Genomic DNA, 25,294 nt, shown 5'->3' on the forward strand with positions numbered 1-25,294 from the left:
TCGTAGCAACTTTTAATAACAAAGAAAATCCAGGTAGTCGTTATTTTACTTCGATTTATTTTTACACATTATAACAATTATACTTTCACATATTTTTACCAGTTGTTTGTCACAGAGCCTAGTCGTTTTACGCCAATGAACGCTAAACAACCAACCAACCTTTAAAAGGCAGTCTCTGCCTATATGAAAGATCTACTCTCCGTGAAGACGACAAAAACCCACTTGTAGAGAAACGTATATATGTAAAACGGCTGGTATGGGTAGAGAAAGCACTATGTAGAGGAGCGAACAACATTTCGACCTTTTTCGGTCATCGACAGGTTCACAAAGAAAGAAAGAGGTAAATGACCGATAGCTGACCACATGTTTGAAAGCGGTTGTGTAATTGAGTGTAGGAATGTAGAGGGCGTGTTTAGATGTTGGATTATATTTATTAATATAGGTATAAAGGCGTTCCTTTATATTGGTTTATTTTGGGCTTAAGTTGATGTATAAGTAAGGCTTCTTTAATTTTGCGTTTGTTTATGTTTGTTTCTTTATTTAGTATTTGGGTGTTTTCTATGGTTATATTGTGTTTATTTGACTTGCAGCGTTCGAAAACGTGTGAAGGTGACTTTTATGTTCTTTAAATCTGGTTTCCATTTTTCTACTTGTTTGTCCAATAAAGAAGTCGTAGCAGTTATCAAATTGTATTTTCTAAATAATGTTGGTATTGTGTTTGCCAGTGTAGTTTTTACATAGTGTAGACCTTAGTTTTGTGCCTGGTTTTTGAATAAATTTAGTAACAAAATATGATATTCCAGTTAATACCATGTCTTTTCCATTAAAAACCTATAACAAGACAAAAACATTAATATTCTAAAAGCAGATAAAGGAAACAATATAGTCATAATGAACACGAATGAATATATCCAAAAAATGAAGAACATCGTATCAGACACAAACAAATTTAAACCTCACAAATACACACAAATCCAACAAAGACACACGAAACGCAACTAAACAAATTACTACTAAAAATGAAAAAAGCCAACACAATTTCAGAAACTTTGTTCCTACCTACGCAAGACCGACTCACGCACACCACAAATATACGGCATCCCCAAACCTTATAAACCAGATTGTCCACTATGATCTATAATGGCCACATAATAAATCGTTTAATTACAATCTTGGTAGATACATAGCATGGGCATTCTCTAAATATGTAACCTCAGCCAGCTCGTTCATCAAAGACTTTTAATTTTAAATCCAACCTTAATCAACTTAATCATAAAGCCTTAATGGCAAGTTTTGGTGTCGTATCCCTCTTTACAGAAGTCCCAACCACTGAAGCCTGCAAGATAGCCTTAGAACTCTATATTCGAGACCCTAACTCATAAATAGTCATTCCCAGCAACCAATTATCAACCCTCATAGAATTCACCACTATGAAGACAAACTTCATGTTCAACAACCACAACTATATGCAAACAAATGGTCTAAGCATGGGTAATTCAGTATCACCAGTTCTAGCCAATATTTTTATGACAAGTTGAGACACAAGCAGTTAACACAACATTACATCCACCACTACACTGGTACAGATATGTAGATGACACGATTGTGGATTCACATCTATAGAACACACTTATTTTTTTCAATCACATTAACTCTATACATCCCAACATGAACTTCACATGTGAACAGGAAGAAAGCAATCAAGTATCATTTTTAACCTCAAAATTACAAGAACCAATACACAATTTAAATCAGAAATCCACCAAAAAAAATCACCCATACTGGCCTTGTACATTCCTTGGGACTCAGCACATGAAACAAAACAAAAACTCAACATTCTAAGAAACCAAATAAACACAGCCATAAGTCTATACTCAACAGATAAAATTAACAATGAATTAGACAAAATAAAACAATACTTCATCAACATCAATAAGTTTCCTCCACAAACCATATAAAACATTATACGCACACACCTAGACAAAAAGCAAAATCAACTAACAAAAGTAAATATATCCCACAGTTTAAAAAATCACGAAACCATATATTGCTGCATACCATATATTCCCAACATCAGCAGAAAAATAACCAACATTTGGTAAAAACTAAATATGACATTCCAGTTAACACCAAATTTATCCAAAAACCAGGCACAAAACTAAGGTCTATACTATGTAAAAACTACACTGACAAACACAACACCAACATTATTTATAAAATATGTGATAACTGCCACGGCTTCTACATTGTAGAAACAAGTAGAAAAATGGAAAATAGATTCAAAGAACACAAAAAGTCACCTTCACACGTTTTCGAACACTGAAAGTCAAATAAACACAATATAACTATAAAAAACACCCAAGTATTAAATAAAGAAACAAATGCAAGATTAAAGAAGCCTTACTCATACAACTCAAGCCCAAAATAAACCAATACATAGGAACACCTTTATACCTATATTAATAAATATAATCCAACATCTAAGCACGCCCTCTACATTCCTACACTGAATTACACAACCGCCTTCAAACGTGTGGTCAGCTATCGGTCAGTTACCTCTTTCTTTCTTTGTGAACCTGACGGTGACCGAAGAAAGTCGAAACGTGGTTCGCTCCTCTACATAGTACTTTTCTCTATCCATACCAGCTGTTTTTACATATATAAAGATCTACTCAGTATTCTGTCACAACATTCTACACATAGTCAGTATCTAGGATTGGCAGTTCGTTTTCTTCACATGGTAGAAACTAGAGTTTTATTCCATCTCCTTTATCTTATTTTAATAATAGAAAAAAAACAAAACGAACAGAAGTGAAATTTCAGAAATACCTAGTACATATTTGCAGACAGAGACCGTTTGTGTTGGTCGATAACAAAACACCTGACCAGGTGTATCCAGTCCATTCTTGTAGACTAATTTGCAAGTGTTTGTTAGTAATTGGGCATTTTTCTTATGTTCTTGTTTATTTTATTCTTTGATCTTTATGTATGTATTCACATTTGCTTGATTATTTGATCTTCTTGTATTCATGCTGTCTGATTATTTGATCTTCTTGTATTCATGCTGTCTGATTATTTGATCTTCTTGTATTCATGCTGTCTGATTATTTGATCTTCTTGTATGCATGCTGTCTGATTATTTGATCTTCTTGTATTCATGCTATCTGATAATTTGATCATCTTGTATTCATGCTATCTGATAATTTGATCATCTTGTATTCATGCTATCTGATTATTTGATCTTCTTGTATTCATGCTATCTGATTATTTGAACTCCTTGTATTCATGCTCTCTGATTATTTGATCTTCTTGTATTCATGCTCTCTGATTATTTGAACTCCTTGTATTCATGCTCTCTGATTATTTGAACTCCTTGTATTCATGCTCTCTGATTATTTGATCTTCTTGTATTCATGCTATCTGATTATTTGATCTTCTTGTATTCATGCTATCTGATAATTTGATCATCTTGTATTCATGCCATCTGATAATTTGATCATCTTGTATTCATGCCATCTGATTATTTGATCTTCTTGTATTCATGCCATCTGATTATTTGATCTTCTTGTATTCATGCTCTCTGATTATTTGAACTCCTTGTATTCATGCTCTCTGATTATTTGAACTCCTTGTATTCATGCTCTCTGATTATTTGATCTCCTTGTATTCATGCTCTCTGATTATTTGATCTCCTTGTATTCATGCTCTCTGATTATTTGATCTCCTTGTATTCATGCTCTTCGATTATTTGAACTCCTTGTATTCATGCTCTCTGATTATTTGAACTCCTTGTATTCATGCTCTCTGATTATTTGATCTTCTTGTATTCATGCTCTCTGAGTATTTGATCTTCTTGTATTCATGCTATCTGATAATTTGATCTCCTTGTATTCATGCTCTCTGATAATTTGATCTCCTTGTATTCATGCTCTCTGATTATTTGAACTCCTTGTATTCATGCTCTCTGATTATTTGATCTCCTTGTATTCATGCTCTCTGAGTATTTGATCTTGTATTCATGCTCTCTGATTATTTGATCTCCTTGTATTCATGCTCTTCGATTATTTGAACTCCTTGTATTCATGCTCTCTGATTATTTGAACTCCTTGTATTCATGCTCTCTGATTATTTGATCTTCTTGTATTCATGCTCTCTGATTATTTGATCTTCTTGTATTCATGCTATCTGATTATTTGATCATCTTGTATTCATGCTGTCTGATAATTTGATCATCTTGTATTCATGCTATCTGATTATTTGATTTTCTTGTATTCATGCTATCTGATAATTTGATCTTCTTGTATTCATGCTATCTGATAATTTGATCATCTTGTATTCAGGCCATTTGATAATTTGATCTTCTTGTATTCAGGCCATTTGATAATTTGATCTTCTTGTATTCATGCTCTCTGATTATTTGAACTCCTTGTATTCATGCTCTCTGATTATTTGAACTCCTTGTATTCATGCTCTCTGATTATTTGATCTCCTTGTATTCATGCTCTCTGATTATTTGATCTCCTTGTATTCATGCTCTCTGAGTATTTGATCTTGTATTCATGCTCTCTGATTATTTGATCTCCTTGTATTCATGCTCTTCGATTATTTGAACTCCTTGTATTCATGCTCTCTGATTATTTGAACTCCTTGTATTCATGCTCTCTGATTATTTGATCTTCTTGTATTCATGCTCTCTGAGTATTTGATCTTCTTGTATTCATGCTATCTGATAATTTGATCTCCTTGTATTCATGCTCTCTGATAATTTGATCTCCTTGTATTCATGCTCTCTGATTATTTGATCTCCTTGTATTCATGCTCTCTGATTATTTGATCTCCTTGTATTCATGCTCTCTGATTATTTGATCTCCTTGTATTCATGCTCTCTGATTATTTGATCTCCTTGTATTCATGCTCTCTGATTATTTGATCTTCTTGTATTCATGCTGTCTGATTATTTGATCATCTTGTATTCATGCTGTCTGATAATTTGATCATCTTGTATTCATGCTGTCTGATAATTTGATCATCTTGTATTCATGCTGTCTGATAATTTGATCATCTTGTATTCATGCTGTCTGATTATTTGATCTTCTTGTATTCATGCTATCTGATTATTTGATCTTCTTGTATTCATGCTATCTGATTATTTGATCTTCTTGTATTCATGCTATCTGATTATTTGATCTTCTTGTATTCATGCTCTCTTATTATTTGAACTCCTTGTATTCATGCTCTCTGATTATTTGAACTCCTTGTATTCATGCTCTCTGATTATTTGATCTCCTTGTATTCATGCTCTCTGATTATTTGATCTCCTTGTATTCATGCTCTCTGATTATTTGATCTCCTTGTATTCATGCTCTCTGATTATTTGATCTCCTTGTATTCATGCTCTCTGATTATTTGATCTCCTTGTATTCATGCTCTCTGATTATTTGATCTACTTGTATTCATGCTCTCTGATTATTTGATCTCCTTGTATTCATGCTCTCTGATTATTTGATCTCCTTGTATTCATGCTCTCTGATTATTTGATCTCCTTGTATTCATGCTCTCTGATTATTTGATCTCCTTGTATTCATGCTCTCTGATTATTTGAACTCCTTGTATTCATGCTCTCTGATTATTTGAACTCCTTGTATTCATGCTCTCTGATTATTTGAACTCCTTGTATTCATGCTCTCTGATTATTTGAACTCCTTGTATTCATGCTCTCTGATTATTTGATCTCCTTGTATTCATGCTCTCTGATTATTTGATCTCCTTGTATTCATGCTCTCTGATTATTTGAACTCCTTGTATTCATGCTCTTTGATTATTTGAACTCCTTGTATTCATGCTCTCTGATTATTTGAACTCCTTGTATTCATGCTCTTTGATTATTTGAACTCCTTGTATTCATGCTCTCTGATTATTTGAACTCCTTGTATTCATGCTCTCTGATTATTTGATCTTCTTGTATTCATGCTCTCTGATTATTTGATCTTCTTGTATTCATGCTATCTGATTATTTGAACTCCTTGTATTCATGCTATCTGATTATTTGATCTTCTTGTATTCATGCTATCTGATTATTTGATCTTCTTGTATTCATGCTATCTGATTATTTGATCTTGTATTCATGCTCTCTGATTATTTGATCTTCTTGTATTCATGCTCTCTGATTATTTGAACTCCTTGTATTCATGCTCTCTGATTATTTGAACTCCTTGTATTCATGCTCTCTGGTTATTTGATCTTCTTGTATTCATGCTCTCTGATTATTTGATCATCTTGTATTCATGCCATCTGATAATTTGATCATCTTGTATTCATGCCATCTGATTATTTGATCATCTTGTATTCATGCCATCTGATTATTTGATCTTCTTGTATTCATGCCATCTGATTATTTGATCTTCTTGCATTCATGCTCTCTGATTATTTGAACTCCTTGCATTCATGCTCTCTGATTATTTGAACTCCTTGTATTCATGCTCTCTGATTATTTGATCTTCTTGTATTCATGCTCTCTGAGTATTTGATCTTGTATTCATGCTCTCTGATTATTTGATCTCCTTGTATTCATGCTCTTCGATTATTTGAACTCCTTGTATTCATGCTCTCTGATTATTTGAACTCCTTGTATTCATGCTCTCTGATTATTTGATCTTCTTGTATTCATGCTCTCTGATTATTTGATCTTCTTGTATTCATGTTATCTGATAATTTGATCTCCTTGTATTCATGCTCTCTGATTATTTGAACTCCTTGTATTCATGCTCTCTGATTATTTGAACTCCTTGTATTCATGCTCTCTGATTATTTGATCTCCTTGTATTCATGCTCTCTGAGTATTTGATCTTGTATTCATGCTCTCTGATTATTTGATCTCCTTGTATTCATGCTCTTCGATTATTTGAACTCCTTGTATTCATGCTCTTCGATTATTTGAACTCCTTGTATTCATGCTCTCTGATTATTTGAACTCCTTGTATTCATGCTCTCTGATTATTTGATCTTCTTGTATTCATGCTATCTGATTATTTGATCATCTTGTATTCATGCTGTCTGATTATTTGATCATCTTGTATTCATGCTGTCTGATTATTTGATTTTCTTGTATTCATGCTATCTGATAATTTGATCTTCTTGTATTCATGCTATCTGATAATTTGATCATCTTGTATTCAGGCCATTTGATAATTTGATCTTCTTGTATTCATGCTCTCTGATTATTTGAACTCCTTGTATTCATGCTCTCTTATTATTTGAACTCCTTGTATTCATGCTCTCTGATTATTTGAACTCCTTGTATTCATGCTCTCTGATTATTTGAACTCCTTGTATTCATGCTCTCTGATTATTTGATCTTCTTGTATTCATGCTATCTGATTATTTGAACTCCTTGTATTCATGCTATCTGATTATTTGATCTTCTTGTATTCATGCTATCTGATTATTTGATCTTGTATTCATGCTCTCTGATTATTTGATCTTCTTGTATTCATGCTCTCTGATTATTTGAACTCCTTGTATTCATGCTCTCTGATTATTTGAACTCCTTGTATTCATGCTCTCTGGTTATTTGATCTTCTTGTATTCATGTTATCTGATAATTTGATCTCCTTGTATTCATGCTCTCTGATAATTTGATCTCCTTGTATTCATGCTCTCTGATTATTTGAACTCCTTGTATTCATGCTCTCTGATTATTTGATCTCCTTGTATACATGCTCTCTGATTATTTGATCTCCTTGTATTCATGCTCTCTGATTATTTGATCTCCTTGTATTCATGCTCTCTGATTATTTGATCTCCTTGTATTCATGCTCTCTGATTATTTGATCTCCTTGTATTCATGCTCTCTGATTATTTGAACTCCTTGTATTCATGCTCTCTGATTATTTGAACTCCTTGTATTCATGCTCTCTGATTATTTGAACTCCTTGTATTCATGCTCTCTGATTATTTGATCTCCTTGTATTCATGCTCTCTGATTATTTGATCTCCTTGTATTCATGCTCTCTGATTATTTGATCTCCTTGTATTCATGCTCTCTGATTATTTGAACTCCTTGTATTCATGCTCTCTGATTATTTGAACTCCTTGTATTCATGCTCTCTGATTATTTGAACTCCTTGTATTCATGCTCTCTGATTATTTGAACTCCTTGTATTCATGCTCTCTGATTATTTGAACTCCTTGTATTCATGCTCTCTGATTATTTGATCTTCTTGTATTCATGCTCTCTGATTATTTGATCTTCTTGTATTCATGCTATCTGATTATTTGAACTCCTTGTATTCATGCTATCTGATTATTTGATCTTCTTGTATTCATGCTATCTGATTATTTGATCTTGTATTCATGCTCTCTGATTATTTGATCTTCTTGTATTCATGCTCTCTGATTATTTGAACTCCTTGTATTCATGCTCTCTGATTATTTGAACTCCTTGTATTCATGCTCTCTGATTATTTGATCTTCTTGTATTCATGCTCTCTGATTATTTGATCATCTTGTATTCATGCCATCTGATAATTTGATCATCTTGTATTCATGCCATCTGATTATTTGATCATCTTGTATTCATGCCATCTGATTATTTGATCTTCTTGTATTCATGCCATCTGATTATTTGATCTTCTTGTATTCATGCTCTCTGATTATTTGAACTCCTTGTATTCATGCTCTGATTATTTGATCTTCTTGTATTCATGCTCTCTGATTATTTGAACTCCTTGTATTCATGCTCTCTGATTATTTGAACTCCTTGTATTCATGCTCTCTGATTATTTGATCTTCTTGTATTCATGCTCTCTGAGTATTTGATCTTGTATTCATGCTCTCTGATTATTTGATCTCCTTGTATTCATGCTCTTCGATTATTTGAACTCCTTGTATTCATGCTCTCTGATTATTTGAACTCCTTGTATTCATGCTCTCTGATTATTTGATCTTCTTGTATTCATGCTCTCTGATTATTTGATCTTCTTGTATTCATGTTATCTGATAATTTGATCTCCTTGTATTCATGCTCTCTGATAATTTGATCTCCTTGTATTCATGCTCTCTGATTATTTGAACTCCTTGTATTCATGCTCTTCGATTATTTGAACTCCTTGTATTCATGCTCTCTGATTATTTGAACTCCTTGTATTCATGCTCTCTGATTATTTGATCTTCTTGTATTCATGCTATCTGATTATTTGATCATCTTGTATTCATGCTGTCTGATTATTTGATTTTCTTGTATTCATGCTATCTGATAATTTGATCTTCTTGTATTCATGCTATCTGATAATTTGATCATCTTGTATTCAGGCCATTTGATAATTTGATCTTCTTGTATTCATGCTCTCTGATTATTTGAACTCCTTGTATTCATGCTCTCTTATTATTTGAACTCCTTGTATTCATGCTCTCTGATTATTTGAACTCCTTGTATTCATGCTCTCTGATTATTTGAACTCCTTGTATTCATGCTCTCTGATTATTTGATCTACTTGTATTCATGCTCTCTGATTATTTGATCTCCTTGTATTCATGCTCTCTGATTATTTGATCTCCTTGTATTCATGCTCTCTGATTATTTGATCTCCTTGTATTCATGCTCTCTGATTATTTGATCTCCTTGTATTCATGCTCTCTGATTATTTGAACTCCTTGTATTCATGCTCTGATTATTTGATCTTCTTGCATTCATGCTCTCTGATTATTTGAACTCCTTGCATTCATGCTCTCTGATTATTTGAACTCCTTGTATTCATGCTCTCTGATTATTTGATCTTCTTGTATTCATGCTCTCTGAGTATTTGATCTTGTATTCATGCTCTCTGATTATTTGATCTCCTTGTATTCATGCTCTCTGATTATTTGAACTCCTTGTATTCATGCTCTCTGATTATTTGAACTCCTTGTATTCATGCTCTCTGATTATTTGATCTTCTTGTATTCATGCTCTCTGATTATTTGATCTTCTTGTATTCATGTTATCTGATAATTTGATCTCCTTGTATTCATGCTCTCTGATAATTTGATCTCCTTGTATTCATGCTCTCTGATTATTTGAACTCCTTGTATTCATGCTCTCTGATTATTTGAACTCCTTGTATTCATGCTCTCTGATTATTTGATCTCCTTGTATTCATGCTCTCTGAGTATTTGATCTTGTATTCATGCTCTCTGATTATTTGATCTCCTTGTATTCATGCTCTCTGATTATTTGAACTCCTTGTATTCATGCTCTCTGATTATTTGAACTCCTTGTATTCATGCTCTCTGATTATTTGAACTCCTTGTATTCATGCTCTCTGATTATTTGATCTTCTTGTATTCATGCTCTCTGATTATTTGATCTTCTTGTATTCATGCTCTCTGATTATTTGATTTTCTTGTATTCATGCTATCTGATTATTTGATTTTCTTGTATTCATGCTATCTGATAATTTGATCTTGTATTCATGCTATCTGATAATTTGATCATCTTGTATTCATGCCATTTGATAATTTGATCTTCTTGTATTCATGCTCTCTGATTATTTGATCTCCTTGTATTCATGCTCTCTGATTATTTGATCTCCTTGTATTCATGCTCTCTGATTATTTGATCTCCTTGTATTCATGCTCTCTGATTATTTGATCTCCTTGTATTCATGCTCTCTGATTATTTGATCTCCTTGTATTCATGCTCTCTGATTATTTGATCTCCTTGTATTCATGCTCTCTGATTATTTGATCTCCTTGTATTCATGCTCTCTGATTATTTGAACTCCTTGTATTCATGCTCTCTGATTATTTGAACTCCTTGTATTCATGCTCTCTGATTATTTGAACTCCTTGTATTCATGCTCTCTGGTTATTTGATCTTCTTGTATTCATGCTCTCTGATTATTTGATCTCCTTGTATTCATGCTCTCTGATTATTTGAACTCCTTGTATTCATGCTCTCTGATTATTTGAACTCCTTGTTTTCATGCTGTCTGAAGTATTTTATCTCCGCATGTTGATGTCTGTTTCACACTTTGGATTCCTTCTGTGATTTTTGACAAATTTAAGGATTTGGTTTCATCTTCTGGCATCCCTACAAAGTGTAAACAAATAAAAAAATGTTTTCTTGAGGGTTAAAACCCCAAAATGGAGACTAATTAGGTCAAAACACTGATCTTTATTTAGGGTTTTAGTTTGAGCCCATTATAGAGCTCTCAGAACCAGATCCTCTGATTTAACTTGAAAATTTTCCTCAACACGTACCGGATCGTTATCTGATTGGAGGTAAAGATGTCCTTGCGGTTTCATTGTATATTTTTTTGAATAATGGAATACTATGTGAATAGTCGAACAAAATATGGTGTACATTGTTGTATTTGTGCATAGTTACTGTTTATGATGAACCTTCAGAGATTACTGGCCAAAAGATACACAGAGATTACTGGGAAAGCGGATATGTTTGTAGTGGGTTTCCAACAGGGTTTAGTACCTCCATCTTTCTTATACAACTTGTGATAATTTTACATCCTGGTATTTTGCGAAGAAAGATAAATACATATACACACAAAAATATGCTTTGCTTTTTTATTTACTGTACTTCTCAAAGTATATTTATTAATGCGTAGAAAAAGAAGGAAATCCCTTTCCATCATCGAAAATATACTATATAATTATCATTACTTGTGGCGGGAAGCAGCGACCACATCTGAGAACAAAAAATACCCATTTGAAAATGCTAACTACCATGATTACAATGACAGTTTTTACATGATTGTGTTTCTTGTCTCTTACCGAGACAGTTAACTACGGGTTTGGTCTGAGGGTTTTGTATTGTGTAATACACGTGGTTTTAAGGGCTATTCGGCTTTTGTGTGATGCTTTGGGGTAATTAGTATTTATGGACGAACACTTTGCAACTGATACTGTTTTATTTAAACAATTGTTTAAAGTGGACTGACGTTGTCGTTTTATATATGTGTCAGATCTATAAATGATCTTTTCTGGCAATAAAGTTATTACGTACCACGTATAGTTTGTACAGGCGAACACATTACCGTTGCTTGTCTTGTCTACACACACACTGTAAGGATAGAATACCGTTCAGCTTTTACCGAAACTTAAATTTTGCATGAATTGGTCCAAGTCAAGGATATCACACTTACAAACAAGAAGGATTCATGGATGACGAGAAGCCATCAAATATATGTTGTCTTCGCTTTAAATGTGAATATAGTGTTTAATATTGTAGATCATGTACCGTTTAATTGATGTTTTAGATTATAGTGTAATGTAATGTTTCAATACTTAACATCCCAAACTTGTTTTAACGATTATAATTCCTTCTGTGTATGTAACGATATTAATATTTTGTTTACGATCATGTTGTGAGTGGAGTTTGGATTATTAGGAACTACAGAAGTTATTATTTCACTAAAACAGATTATTGTCATCAGATTGGTGTTTCATTAAACACGAGTAATTTGTGAGAGAGAACTTCAACATTAGACGAGTGTTCGTTGTTCATGTAGAGTTACACTGCGTTAGAATTTCCTACACCGTATCGTTGTTCATGTAAGAGTTACACTGCGTTAGAATTTCCTACACCGTATCGTTGTTCATGTAAGAGTTACACTGCGTTAGAATTTCCTACACCGTATCGTTGTTCATGTAGAGCTACACTGTGTTAGAATTTCCAACACCGTATTGTTGTTCATGTAGAGTTACACTGTGTTAGAATTTCCTACACCGTATTGTTGTTCATGTAGAGTTACACTGTGTTAGAATTTCCTACACCGTATTGTTGTTCATGTAGAGTTACACTGTGTTAGAATTTCCTACACCGTATTGTTGTTCATGTAGAGTTACACTGTGTTAGAATTTCCTACACCGTATCATTGTTCATGTAGAGTTACACTGTGTTAGAATTTCCTACACCGTATCGTTGTTCATGTAGAGTTACACTGTCTTAGAATTTCCTACACCGTATCGTTGTTCATGTAGAGTTACACTGTCTTAGAATTTCCTACACCGTATCGTTGTTCATGTAGAGTTACACTGTCTTAGAATTTCCTACACCGTATCGTTGTTCATGTAGAGTTACACTGTCTTAGAATTTCCTACACCGTATCGTTGTTCATGTAGAGTTACACTGTGTTAGAATTTCCTACACCGTATCGTTGTTCATGTAGAGTTACACTGTCTTAGAATTTCCTACACCGTATCGTTGTTCATGTAGAGTTACACTGTGTTAGAATTTCCTACACCGTATCGTTGTTCATGTAGAGTTACACTGTGTTAGAATTTTCTACACTGTATCGTTGTTCATGTAGAGTTACACTGTCTTAGAATTTTCTACACCGTATCGTTGTTCATGTAGAGTTACACTGTCTTAGAATTTCCTACACCGTATCGTTGCTCATGTAGAGTTACACTGTGTTTGGATTTCCTACACCGTATCGTTGCTCATGTAGAATTACACTGTGTTTGGATTTCCTACACCGTATCGTTGCTCATGTAGAATTACACTGTGTTAGGATTTCCTACACCGTATCGTTGTTCATGTTTAGTTATTCTATTGGAATTTGTTATTCATTAAAAGAAATAAAGTAAGATGAGTGAAACAGTGAAGGTGTTACAGCATCATTAGTTTTAATATGCCATTAATAATTTAAAACTGTGAAAATGGGCCTTGTTTTAAGTTAGTGTTTGTGATGAACAACAGATGAACTGTTCCTTGAGATTCATAGTTTTTAGTGAATGAATTTCCTTTCTTCAATTTTCAAACTGATCTTCACATTTTAACAGTTTGGTATTTCTTTATTTAGTTGTAGCACGTATCTCCCAGTAGGATTGAGGTAAGTTAACGGACTACTTACAACGCTAAAATCCGAGGTTGTATTCCCCTATGGTAGACACAGTATAGCTGGCCTAATTAGGCATTGTTTTAGAGAAAGAACTATACGTTTAGTTGCAGTACTACATAGTGGTTAACAATAAAATATATATATATATATAATTTTAAATATGAAAATGGTAAAATGTGTTTGTGGACTAAAGCTTACATACACACAAAATGTATTGTCTGATTTAGGTTTCATCGTAAAGAAGTGGAATGTTTCCTGTATTGTCTGGTTTAGGTTTCATCGTAAAGAAGTGGAATGTTTCCTGTATTGTCTGGTTTAGGTTTCATCGTAATGAAGTGGAATGATTCCTGTATTGTCTGGTTTAGGTTTCATCGTAAAGAAGTGGAATGTTTCCTGTATTGTCTGGTTTAGGTTTCATCGTAATGAAGTGGAATGATTCCTGTATTGTCTGGTTTAGGTTTCATCGTAAAGAAGTGGAATGTTTCCTGTATTGTTTGGTTTAGGTTTCATCGTAATGAAGTGGAATGTTTCCTGTATTGTCTGGTTTAGGTTTCATCGTAATGAAGTGGAATGTTTCCTGTATTGTCTGGTTTAGGTTTCATCGTAATGAAGTGGAATGTTTCCTGTATTGTCTGGTTTAGGTTTCATCGTAATGAAGTGGAATGATTCCTGTATTGTCTGGTTTAGGTTTCATCGTAAAGAAGTGGAATGTTTCCTGTATTGTTTGGTTTAGGTTTCATCGTAATGAAGTGGAATGTTTCCTGTATTGTCTGGTTTAGGTTTCATCGTAATGAAGTGGAATGTTTCCGTTCGTATGGACGATTTCTTTAACTTTGACTGACCGTCAAATCATCAGTTGATGGAGGTCACGAACTGTGCTGTCAAGTTAAAGGCTCACCACCTATCCCCACAGCTTTAACGTGTATGTCTGCACGTTCTGACCAAGTCCGAAGTCTCTGGACTGTCAGATGAACAGCCATGTATCGAGTGGTGTGTAGATAAGTGGCTATCTTTAACCTGGATCCTTTTTCCATAAACTGAGTGCACCATGGGGCTGGTGTACTCTGCCTGTACAACTGGTCTAACTTCTTGGAGTGTCCTTCCTCTTAAATGTCAAGTCGACCAAAGTTTGACATACTACTCGGATTTTTATGTTTAGAGCTCATTCTTACAGACGAATTCCCACCAGTGTTGTCGAGCTAATACATAACTGTTTATTTTTTGTCTCAGTATGTACAGACGTGATTTGGTATCTTGAAAATCAGAAAAGAAAAAAAATCCAGACTGGTTTCAGAAAATAGCCATGCCGTACAATAGCATGCCATGCTGTACATTGAATTGGAAATTCTTTATGTATATTTGTGATAATCAACCTGGTGTACTATATTTCAACCTCTTGTACAAAAAAATATATTTGAACGTCATTAATAATTCATAAACTAGAGTGTGTGTGTGTGTGTGTGTGCTCTACACAGACAATATTAGCCCATAACTTAGGGTATACGTGTATTTCGTATTGATAATAATTGCCCACAACGAAGGACGTACGTGTATTTTGTATTGATAGTAATTGCCCACAACGAAGGACGTACGTGTATTTTGTGTTGACAGTAATAGCCCACATCTTAGGTCTTAAGTGTGTATGTGTGTGTACTTTGTTGTAAACATGTTTTCTCTTTACAAATACACACTTAAGTATGCTCTAAGGGAAGGGTTAACCAAGAGATAGATTTGTAATTTCAGTTCGAGCGTTAATGAAAGTTATCATTCCGTTATTAATAAAAGGATTTTTTTGTTCTGTTTTCCCAGAAGAGTAATAGTAAGTGTAATAGTTGAATGAAACGTGTTTCCTTGTTTGGTGTTCATAATGGAACGTTGTTCAACTTTCGTATGCTATAACAATAATCAACTTTCGTATGAATATGTAGTTTAATAAAGACGCAGTATGGACTTCTGTGTGGCTGTGTGATAATTAGAATTCTTGAGATGTTTTGAAATGACTCATTAAAATGCATGCAGTCTACGACTATTAAGAGCTGTGTTGGCTTGAGATTACACGTGTTAAATGACCGGTTGTTGGCTGGAAGTTTTATATTCAGTGACATCACTAGATGTAATATAATTCATTTTAACTATATTTTTGCTCCTGCTTTTAACGGAGAATTTAATATATTCTGTTTGTTATTCGATTTCCATCATCTTTCCTAAAACAGTATACAAATAAAGTTATTACAATACACCGCAGTGAAAGATTCTTTTTTTTTATGTGTAAATGTAAATTCATTTATAGCCCTCAGAATAAACATAAAACTATATATTGATACATAATCTGGACAAATCGATGGTTTAATGAAAATAGTTGTTACATTGAAATTCTCGTGTTCTGCACAAGAATGTGTGCTTATAAAAAATTTTCAAACTTGTTCAGTTTGTTGTAACTCAGGTATTCTTTTGTTTTTTCTTTTGTACCGTACGTGAATAAAAATCAGGACGCTAGTGAACAGTAATTAAAAAACTGTTCAATTCGTTGCACAAAACTGAATATAGTTTTATCAAAATATGTTAATTTTCACTGTTTAGAACTTAACAATTGCATCTTTTTTTTTTTTTTTACAAATTCACAATCTCCTATTGGAAAAGTTTATTACCATTTTTGTCTTTCTACATATCTGACTGATTTCACATCTTTGTAATCATTTTGCTTTGGTGCTCTTCCATGGGCGGAAATAACTTGCTGGCTTGGACTATTCACTACAGAGGTCTGACCTAATGGTGATAAGGACCTTTTTATTAATCTTGAAATGTTGTCATCTGGTATCTGCAAACAAACGTTAATCACATTGACAAAGATTGATTCCCTTCCGTCCGAATAATGATACATTAATAATACATGTATTCATATTGCCACTCTTGTCTTATGCTATTATAAAATTTAGTGATCATGGTTGTCTGTTTGAATATATTGTCGTGTATTAGAATATAGAACTAGTTAATAAACAAATATAAGTAATGCATAATCAACATATTTCAGACGTAGCATAATAAATAACATTAATCATTTTTGGTTTCAGAGTTTCATAATTCATTGTTACTGGGGTTTTGCTTTTTTCATAGTACTATTTATTTGCTAAGCAAATTAAGAAAAATTTTTATTCCAGGAATAATTTATTTTGCCTCCTATTAAGTAGAGGTCTTACATTAGACTATTTGAATATTTACTGAAATAATAGTTAAGGTATTATATGAACAGATGTCTTTCTTAAGTCATAGTGTTATCTGCTATTAACGATGGAAAGTATAATTAGTTTGTGTAGCTCAAGACGACTGGTATGGATATTAAAACTTTAATTAAAATAAAGTAGAGAACAGTGTTTCAGCCATCTTTGGTCATCTTCAGGTTGAAACTTTATTTTAATTAAAGTTCTAATACCCATACCAGCCGTCTTGAGATACGTTTCTACTTCAAGTGGGTTTCTCGTCATCACGAATATAATTATTTCTTAACCTAAAAGTTTGAAAATTATTCGTTAATAAGAAGCTGTCATTGTTATGAAAGAATTAAGTTGACAGAAGGAAAGAAAGTCATCTCATAATTATCGGAGAAGGTTGTTTATAAGTGACTGCCAATCTACAGATCGGAATGATGATGTCTTTTGCACTTTTTGGGTCTGTGAACCAAGTCAGAAAAGGTCTCCTATGGAGTGTTTCATCTCCTCTAGACTGATGTCACATGAAACATGGTGAGTGTTTCATCTCCTCTAGACTGATGTCACATGAAACATGGTGAGTGTTTCATCTCCTCTAGACTGATGTCACATGAAACATGGTGAGTGTTTCATCTCCTCTAGACTGATGTCACATGAAATATGGTGAGTGTTTCATCTCCTCTAGACTGATGTCACATGAAACATGGTGATTGTTTCATCTCCTCTAGACTGATGTCACATGAAACATGGTGATTGTTTCATCTCCTCTAGACTGATGTCACATGAAACATGGTGATTGTTTCATCTCCTCTAGACTGATGTCACATGAAACATGGTGAGTGTTTCATCTCCTCTAGACTGGAGTCATGTGAAACATGGTGAGTGTTTCATCTCTAGACTGGAGTCATATGAAGTGCTGTATCTCTAATACTAATAATTTGAAGCTGGAAATGTTTCTTTTAGGATATTTGTAACTGTATCTTGAAAGAATTAAAATATCTTTTGAACCATATGTTCCGTTGTGAAAGCTAAGTTTTTGAAAAGGATCCACAGTGATATTTGGAACTTCACATCTTATCTGGGTCATGTGTAGAAATATTTCTTAGATTTATATTCTTGTCACAGAATGAAACCAAAACCATGAAACCGCAGCAATGAATACTTCTTTATAGTAATAGGGAGAAATGTTATTCATAGGGGATGAAGATATATTGTTAAAGGCTATTGTTTGATTTAGATGGTACGTTTAGAAAGATTCAAAACAAAAGCTTGCCTTTTGATACGTCCGCTTCGACGCGATGAGCACGTGGATGTGGCAAAGCGACGTCGTTAATGTTGATTGAACTGCTATGCTAATGAAACCTCTCTTCCTTGTCTCTGAGCGCTGGCTCAAATAGCTATGAATAATTAATTGTACCCTGGAAAACAGCGGCTTTCCATGTTATCCTAGTTGGAAAATTTAATTATCTGCCTGCCATGTTTTTTGATGAACGCTCGTTCGGTAATCTCCAGAATTGGATGCCGCTACCAGCTGCTGTGTTTTGATGTTGCTTATTGGATTTTTCCGTTTTTGTTCCTTTGGGAGAAAGAGTGAAGCCATTTAATGTACGCCCGTCGTATTTTGGTATAATTTATTTCATATCATGAAATAAATATTCTGATACAAAAGGTTAGAGAAATTATTCTCTTTACATTACTTTACTTATGTTCCCATGGTGACTTATTTTATATGTTGGGTATGGTGTATTTGAACATTCCTTCCGTTGACTAGCAACGACGCTAACTTGGACGATGTACACTACAGAAACATGTAGTCGAGTAATTAGCTGGACTAGTGACACTGTGTTGTGTATATCACCTGTTTGGGATTAACATGTGGAACCAACTTTACATTTGGAGTATGAATGTTGAAGCAGTCCTTCGGTTGCTGGGCAACGGCAGTAGCTTGAACAGTGTTTAATAAAAATGTGTAGCCATGTTTTTTTAGTTAGGTTTACACTGTTACAGAGAAATGCGTATAAACATTTTACTGACTCTAATAAAGGAGGAATGGAAAAGAATACAGTTAACATAAAGAGGTAAAAACTGATAAATATCTGGTTGTAAGGACATCTGTGAATAGATCACGGTTTTAACGTTTAATTTTATTTATTTTACAACTACAAATTTTGTACAAGTATTGGGCATTATTTAAATTCGCTGTTTAGCTACTAATAATTTAATGTTTGTTCCTATGTTACAGTTAGTGAATAGTGTGTGAACTTACCCTTTAATTACGAACAGTTACAGGTATTGGATAGTATGTAAACTCACCCTTTAACTACGGTTTGTTTGATGGTTGTGCAAATAAGACCACAGCTGTTGTGGCATATTTTCAGTACAGTTACCTGATGTTGTAAATACACCGTACTAAAAATAATAGGCGTTGATATTTTCGTTAAGACGTGATAAAAACCAGTAAAACATAATGCTCTTCCATTCAGATGTGATATGAAGTTCTTGTGAACGAATGCACTGTTAGATGTTTCCAATTCACAGCATCTGTTCAACAGGTATCATAGCCTTCATCTTCTACAAGGACCTAATTTATTCTTGACCATATTTGCAAGCCAGTGTAGTTGTGAGCCATCACACCAGGTGTCGTCGCTGTGTTGTGTTTATATGTTTACCATATTTGGAAGCCAGTGAAGTTGTTAGACAAAATACAGATGTTTCTCTATATTTCTTTGTCTATATATGTTTACTGTATTTGGGGCTATACTTTTGGTGTCTACAGCATTTGTGCTTACCCTCCGTTCTTATACGCCAGTGTAGTTCAATAGAGCATAAAGATTTTTCTGGAAGATTGTATTGCTTGAAATTAAAAAAATACTTCATGTGGATTATAGAGAGCCCGAGTAGCAAGCAGTAAATAAAATAGTATAACTATTTCGCGTGTGTGATTAATAGCTTTTCAGTGAAGGTGGAGGGGGTCCTGTAGAAATGTTTATCTAAGCATGATTATTGCTCTAATTGTTAACGGATCTCTGTCATCAGATGTTGTCGTAAAGGTTTGTTCAACACTGATTGTTGAAACTTTCAATCATATTTCTGTATATCTGTACTGGTAATCTCTGCTGCTTTAGAAAGCCTGTTAGACTTTGAACAACTAGAGGACTATTGCTGAAAGAACACTTTTCTGCACGTTCTTCTTTCTTCTTGACAAAATTGTCATTTTGTCCACGGTTGGTACGGAAACCGCACCCTTTAAGAAATAAACCTTACTGGTTTGTAATTACAACTGGACCGAGTAAATAGACAACTTGTTCAGATATTTGTTTGGTAATGAGTCGCTCCTTTCTTGAAGCTTTTAAACATGATCAGCCACTTTGAGTTGGGAGAAATTTCTAAAGATCAAAGATTGTGTTTATTACAGAGAATATTACTAGTGGAAATGACCGTTCTATCTGTGTTCCATGTAACTAGCCCCCTAGTGGCTCAGCGGTATGTCTGCGGACTTACAACGCTAAAAACTGGGTTTCGATACCCGTGGTGGGTAGAGCACAGATAGCCCATTGTGTAGCTTTGTGCTTAATTCAAAACAACAACAACAACAACTAATGTTTCTTTATTCCTAGTTATTTAATGTGCAGATAAAAACAAGCACACAAGGTTTGTATAACAAAAGTATCAACTTTGCATTAATGTGATTTTTGTCTAGTTCTGGTTTCAGTTTCAATTTTAGTATCACCCATGTGTACATCGTTTTGTAGTGTACATTTACATTGTATTGTGTACAGTTGTATTACATATATACATCCTTGTATAGTGTACATTTCTATCTTGTGTGTTTACATTCTTGTTTTGTATGGTGTATTGTGTATATATTCTTTTATAGTGAACACTTGTATCGTGTATATACATCCGTGCATAGTGTACAGTTATATCGTGCCAATCATCGGCCCAGTATTCGTGAGTGGATGCTTTAGCCATAGCAACACTCATTTGAATCTCTTAGTAACTTACGGTGTCAAGCTTTGTATTACTGAAGAGGGGCGATACGCCCCGACATCGTGCTAGTGTAGAAACTGTGCAACTATGTGAAATTGAGTATAACACGTGAAGCAACGCAACTGTAAGAGGAGATAAATCGAATTCATTTATTCTTATGTTAAACCAATTTACCCGGTAATAGTAAAGCTAGGACTACTTACGAAGAACTGGACAACTTCTCTTTCTAATACTGTCCGACAGACAAAAAGCCCAACATTATTATGTGATAGAGATGAATAGAAATATATTGAGCACACTTCAACATGTTTCCAGAATTACAAGTTGTTTCGTATCTAATTCTTCTTCTGGTAAATATCTAATGCTTTGTTTTGGAGGGCGAATTGCAGTTGGAAGTGTTCTTTCTTTCAAAGTTGTATTTGGAATATGCTTTATTGCAAGCTGTTTTCTTGTATTTAATTTCATTTGTAAAATGCTATATTACAGGGTAGTCTCTTTGTCTTTAAATTATATCTAGAAATGTTAATATTATACAAGCTAGTTTCTAATGTTTAAATTATAGTTGGAAATGTATTACTGGTTAACCCTCTCGTGTTTCAATTATAGTTGAAAAGTACTATATTAATGTCTGATTCTAAGCTTAACATTGGTCTCAAAACTTGTTGGTAGTCAATAGTTTACAAGTTGCTGTCACCTTAAATAAAACGTTTTAAAACCAGAAGGGTTTGGTTAGAGATGAGCATGTCAAGAATACGGTGGCAATAGATGATCTGGTTGTTAAATTAATAGTTTTAGTTATCTGTTATTCTTCAAATTATATCTCTTTTTTTTTTCGTCTCTCTCTAGCAAATAGTAATGTATTTGTTATTGCATTCCATGTAAATACTAATTTTTGTTCGTGTATCTCCTGTAGACAGTAATGTTTTGTTTCTGTTTAGGAAATGAAGGTGAACTGGGCCACGTCTCCAGGAAACACGCCTAAACAGGATACAAGCAGTAAGTAACCATAATGTTATCGAAGTGTTGGCTGTCCTTTTGGTTGGTCAGTGAACCTTACCCTCACTTCTAGCAACACGGGGAATTAAGTAATAAATATAGTTAAATCTTGTTTCAACCGTTAGGGGCTCTTTGTATATGATGTCCTCGCTTTAAACAACAACGTAAAATAGAACGTATATAATATAGAACCAGATCTTGTTTTGCATCAGATGACGGGTAATTATGTATGTTTGTAACATACCATTGGAAAGCAGAGATACAAGTATACAAAAAATAATTAAAAAAAAAAACATGATGCAGAGTTTAAGATTATCAGAAATTTAAATTTCCGTAAAATCGTAAAACTTGCCGCCCGCTCTAATTATTTCTTTAATTCTTACGCTACTGAATACAGGTTTTATGGATTCCAAACTGTCTTTCACATTTTATATTTGTGGAACATTAATTTCAAGTTCTAAGTCTGCGTAATTTGTTTCTAAAGCATTTGGCGTAGATGTTTAAAGTACTTTCATTTTGGAGGCGGACCAGCATCCTTTGTCAAACTTGTTGAAAGCTTTGATTAATTCAGAGTCGACTCTTCTTGGAATGTTGTAATGTGTGTCACGAGCAATCGTTTTGAAAGAAGTCCTTAATGAAAAAGTAAGATAGAAGAGTTTGAGCTTGATTTTAAATTAGCACATTTTTTTAATGTTTCGTTCATATTTTACTCACAGCTGAGAAGATGGCTATACCGTGTATATCAAGGTATTTTTCGTAAAATATGCAGGACCACCGCCTGGGGTCATCAAGGGATTCTTACAAAAGCTCGCAAAATTGATTTTTTGAATGCATTGAAAAACTTTGCCATTAAAAAGCCTCGAAAAGTTGTATTTTGTAGCTAAATGACATTATGGGGGCTTATATGTAAATTACTAACCCCGGGGCCGAAATAACTCTCGGCGGCTTTGAACGGTGTATAACTTGAAAATATTTATACACATTAAATATGTTTTACGAAATGTACTGATATGCGATATTAATTGCAGTGTGTATCAATTAAGGCAGGTGAAGCTATCGACAGAATCGGTTTTGTTTATGTTTAAATCTGTAACTTTCCTTACAGAACGTAACAAGAAGTTACGTTTTCAAACAAAGAGAGTTCGAAAACTTAACTTTGGGGAGGAAGTCAGTGGTATAACTGTCTTTGTTCAAGGTTAAAGAACCTCAACTGATTTCTAATTAATGCATATAATAGTCCAAAGTTTTCTGTTTTAGTATTTAATAATTAGCTGACTAAAGAAATATAACCATGCAGTTTTCATCATCTTGTAGCCCAGTTCAAGCAGTTTTTATTTACATGTCATTAGGCTTCAGTGTGTGCTCCTATAGTGTCTGTCACCACGTCTAATCAATATTCAGTTTTAGGCTGTGTTTGCTGCATCGTGTTCACAATTACAGTGGCGATGGCATCTATTATCCTGGTCATTGGCTCCATGATATTTGCTATAGGTATGTGATGTACGATATCCTTAACATACCCCTATATTTCTTTCCTGTATTGGCTTATGTAATTACTCTGTTCTACAGTCACTGACTAACATTAGCTTCAGAATAGCAACTGTATTATTTGGAACAAACATATACTTTACAGAACTCCTCTTTTTTTTTAAATATATGGTAGTAGTATTTCCTCTCTAAAATAGTGTTAATAACTTCTTTATAGTAATGCTATGGAGTTTAGATTAACAGTTTCTTGTCATCACCCACATGCACATGGTACATCCTTATCAAGCTAATTGCTTAAGATTACGTTTTGCTGTTCTAAGTCAGCATTTTTAATCCAAATCGCAAAGAACTGGAAATGATCCAGTTTTACTGGTAGGTGAACCGGTGTAAAAAATTTTGCTCAAAATGTTGAGGTTTTTGTTGAATAATTTTGCATGTGTGGCTTACATTGAAACCAAATTTTGACACCTAACTGTAAGTTGTAAAGATCTATTGGTGTACAAATTTTAAGAAAAAAAATCCATAAAAATCAAATATTTTTTTTGTCAAATAAATTTTCCATACTTTTGGTGCAAAGAAGGAAAAAAAAAAGGAACTTGGATGAAAATTGTAGATTTTGTATCTTGTGTATTTCTTAATGGATTATCTTTAAATATGGTGTATGAAGTAAGGGTTCAGTAGAGCACATTAGTTGAAAATACGTGGTAGTTTGGATAACTATTTTCATGGAAAGGCTTATCATAGAACATTGTGTTTTGATATGTAACATGGGATCTCCATTCATATGGGTTACATGGAAAGAGGTTTTTATGAAACCATAGGACAACACTATCTCAATCTCTCCCACAGTAGGTCAAAATATCTCAGGGCTGTGTGTTGAGTATCACATTTTATCATTAGGATCAGCGACATCTCTGAGTACCTTTCTTCTATAGATGCAAACAGCTCCTATCTCAATTTTTAGATTCCTGTTAGGTTCATTGAGCAGTTGTTTAAAACTGTCCTTAGTAAATTGTGTTTGTGGACCACTGTAAATAATCTTAGTTTTGTCATCTAAAATTTTTTGTGTGCACTATACTGTAACTGGGTATTGCACTCTGATCCCAAATTCCATCTGGGATTTGCACAGATTTTTGTGATAGCTGAGGAAAAGTTCTAAGGTATTCTTTTGACATCTTCATTGGTATCTGATATTTTAAGCAAGTTAAGTAACCAGTACTGAGATACTTTTTCATTGGTGGTTTATAATACAGATATATTGTTTCACTGGTGTTAACCAATACTGAAGTAGATTGTGATGGTGATGCATGCCCTCCCATCTCACAGTTCTTTCAGTCTATGACTTTGAATCTGTGTAATTAAATTAATAGTTCCTTAATTAATTAGAGGTTTACACTACTTTCAGTGAATGTCTTTAGAATAATAGATTGCAAGAGGTTAGTATTTCACCTTATGTCTTTCTGTGGAGACTTTCCCAGGTGACTAAGGACACTAAGTTTGCAAATTTGACTCTATAAGCACTTCAGCCAATCATGTATCATCTTTTACCTAAGGATAAGACTACAACAGCTTTCATCTTCCTAGTTTGTAATATTAGATGTTGCTCAAGACTACTACAGCTTCCATATTTCCAGTTTTAGGATATCAAGTGGTACTCAAGGTTACAGTAGCTTCCATTTTCCCAAGCCAGATGTTCAAGACTAGGTGTATCAGTCTTGTGTTTTAGTAACCAAGGGCACCATTAACTATATCTGCAAAAACAGATGTAGTTTTAAG

The 25,294-nt window shown here is 33.8% G+C and overlaps 1 protein-coding gene across 4 annotated transcripts in view; it reads left to right on the forward strand.

Annotated features, from left to right (window-relative positions):
* Positions 1 to 25,294, forward strand: part of LOC143223692 (cytotoxic granule associated RNA binding protein TIA1-like) — a 160,775-nt gene that overhangs the window by 96,623 nt on the left and 38,858 nt on the right. For all 4 annotated transcript variants that reach the window (XM_076451994.1, XM_076451995.1, XM_076451998.1 and 1 more), the window contains one exon: positions 21,973 to 22,030. In XM_076451994.1, coding sequence (XP_076308109.1) covers positions 21,973 to 22,030 — 58 coding nt within the window. The remainder of the gene's footprint in view (positions 1 to 21,972; positions 22,031 to 25,294) is intronic.

This window comes from Tachypleus tridentatus, chromosome 8 (genome assembly GCF_004210375.1).
Source record: "Tachypleus tridentatus isolate NWPU-2018 chromosome 8, ASM421037v1, whole genome shotgun sequence".
In the NCBI taxonomy this organism is placed as follows: Eukaryota; Metazoa; Arthropoda; class Merostomata; order Xiphosura; family Limulidae; genus Tachypleus; species Tachypleus tridentatus.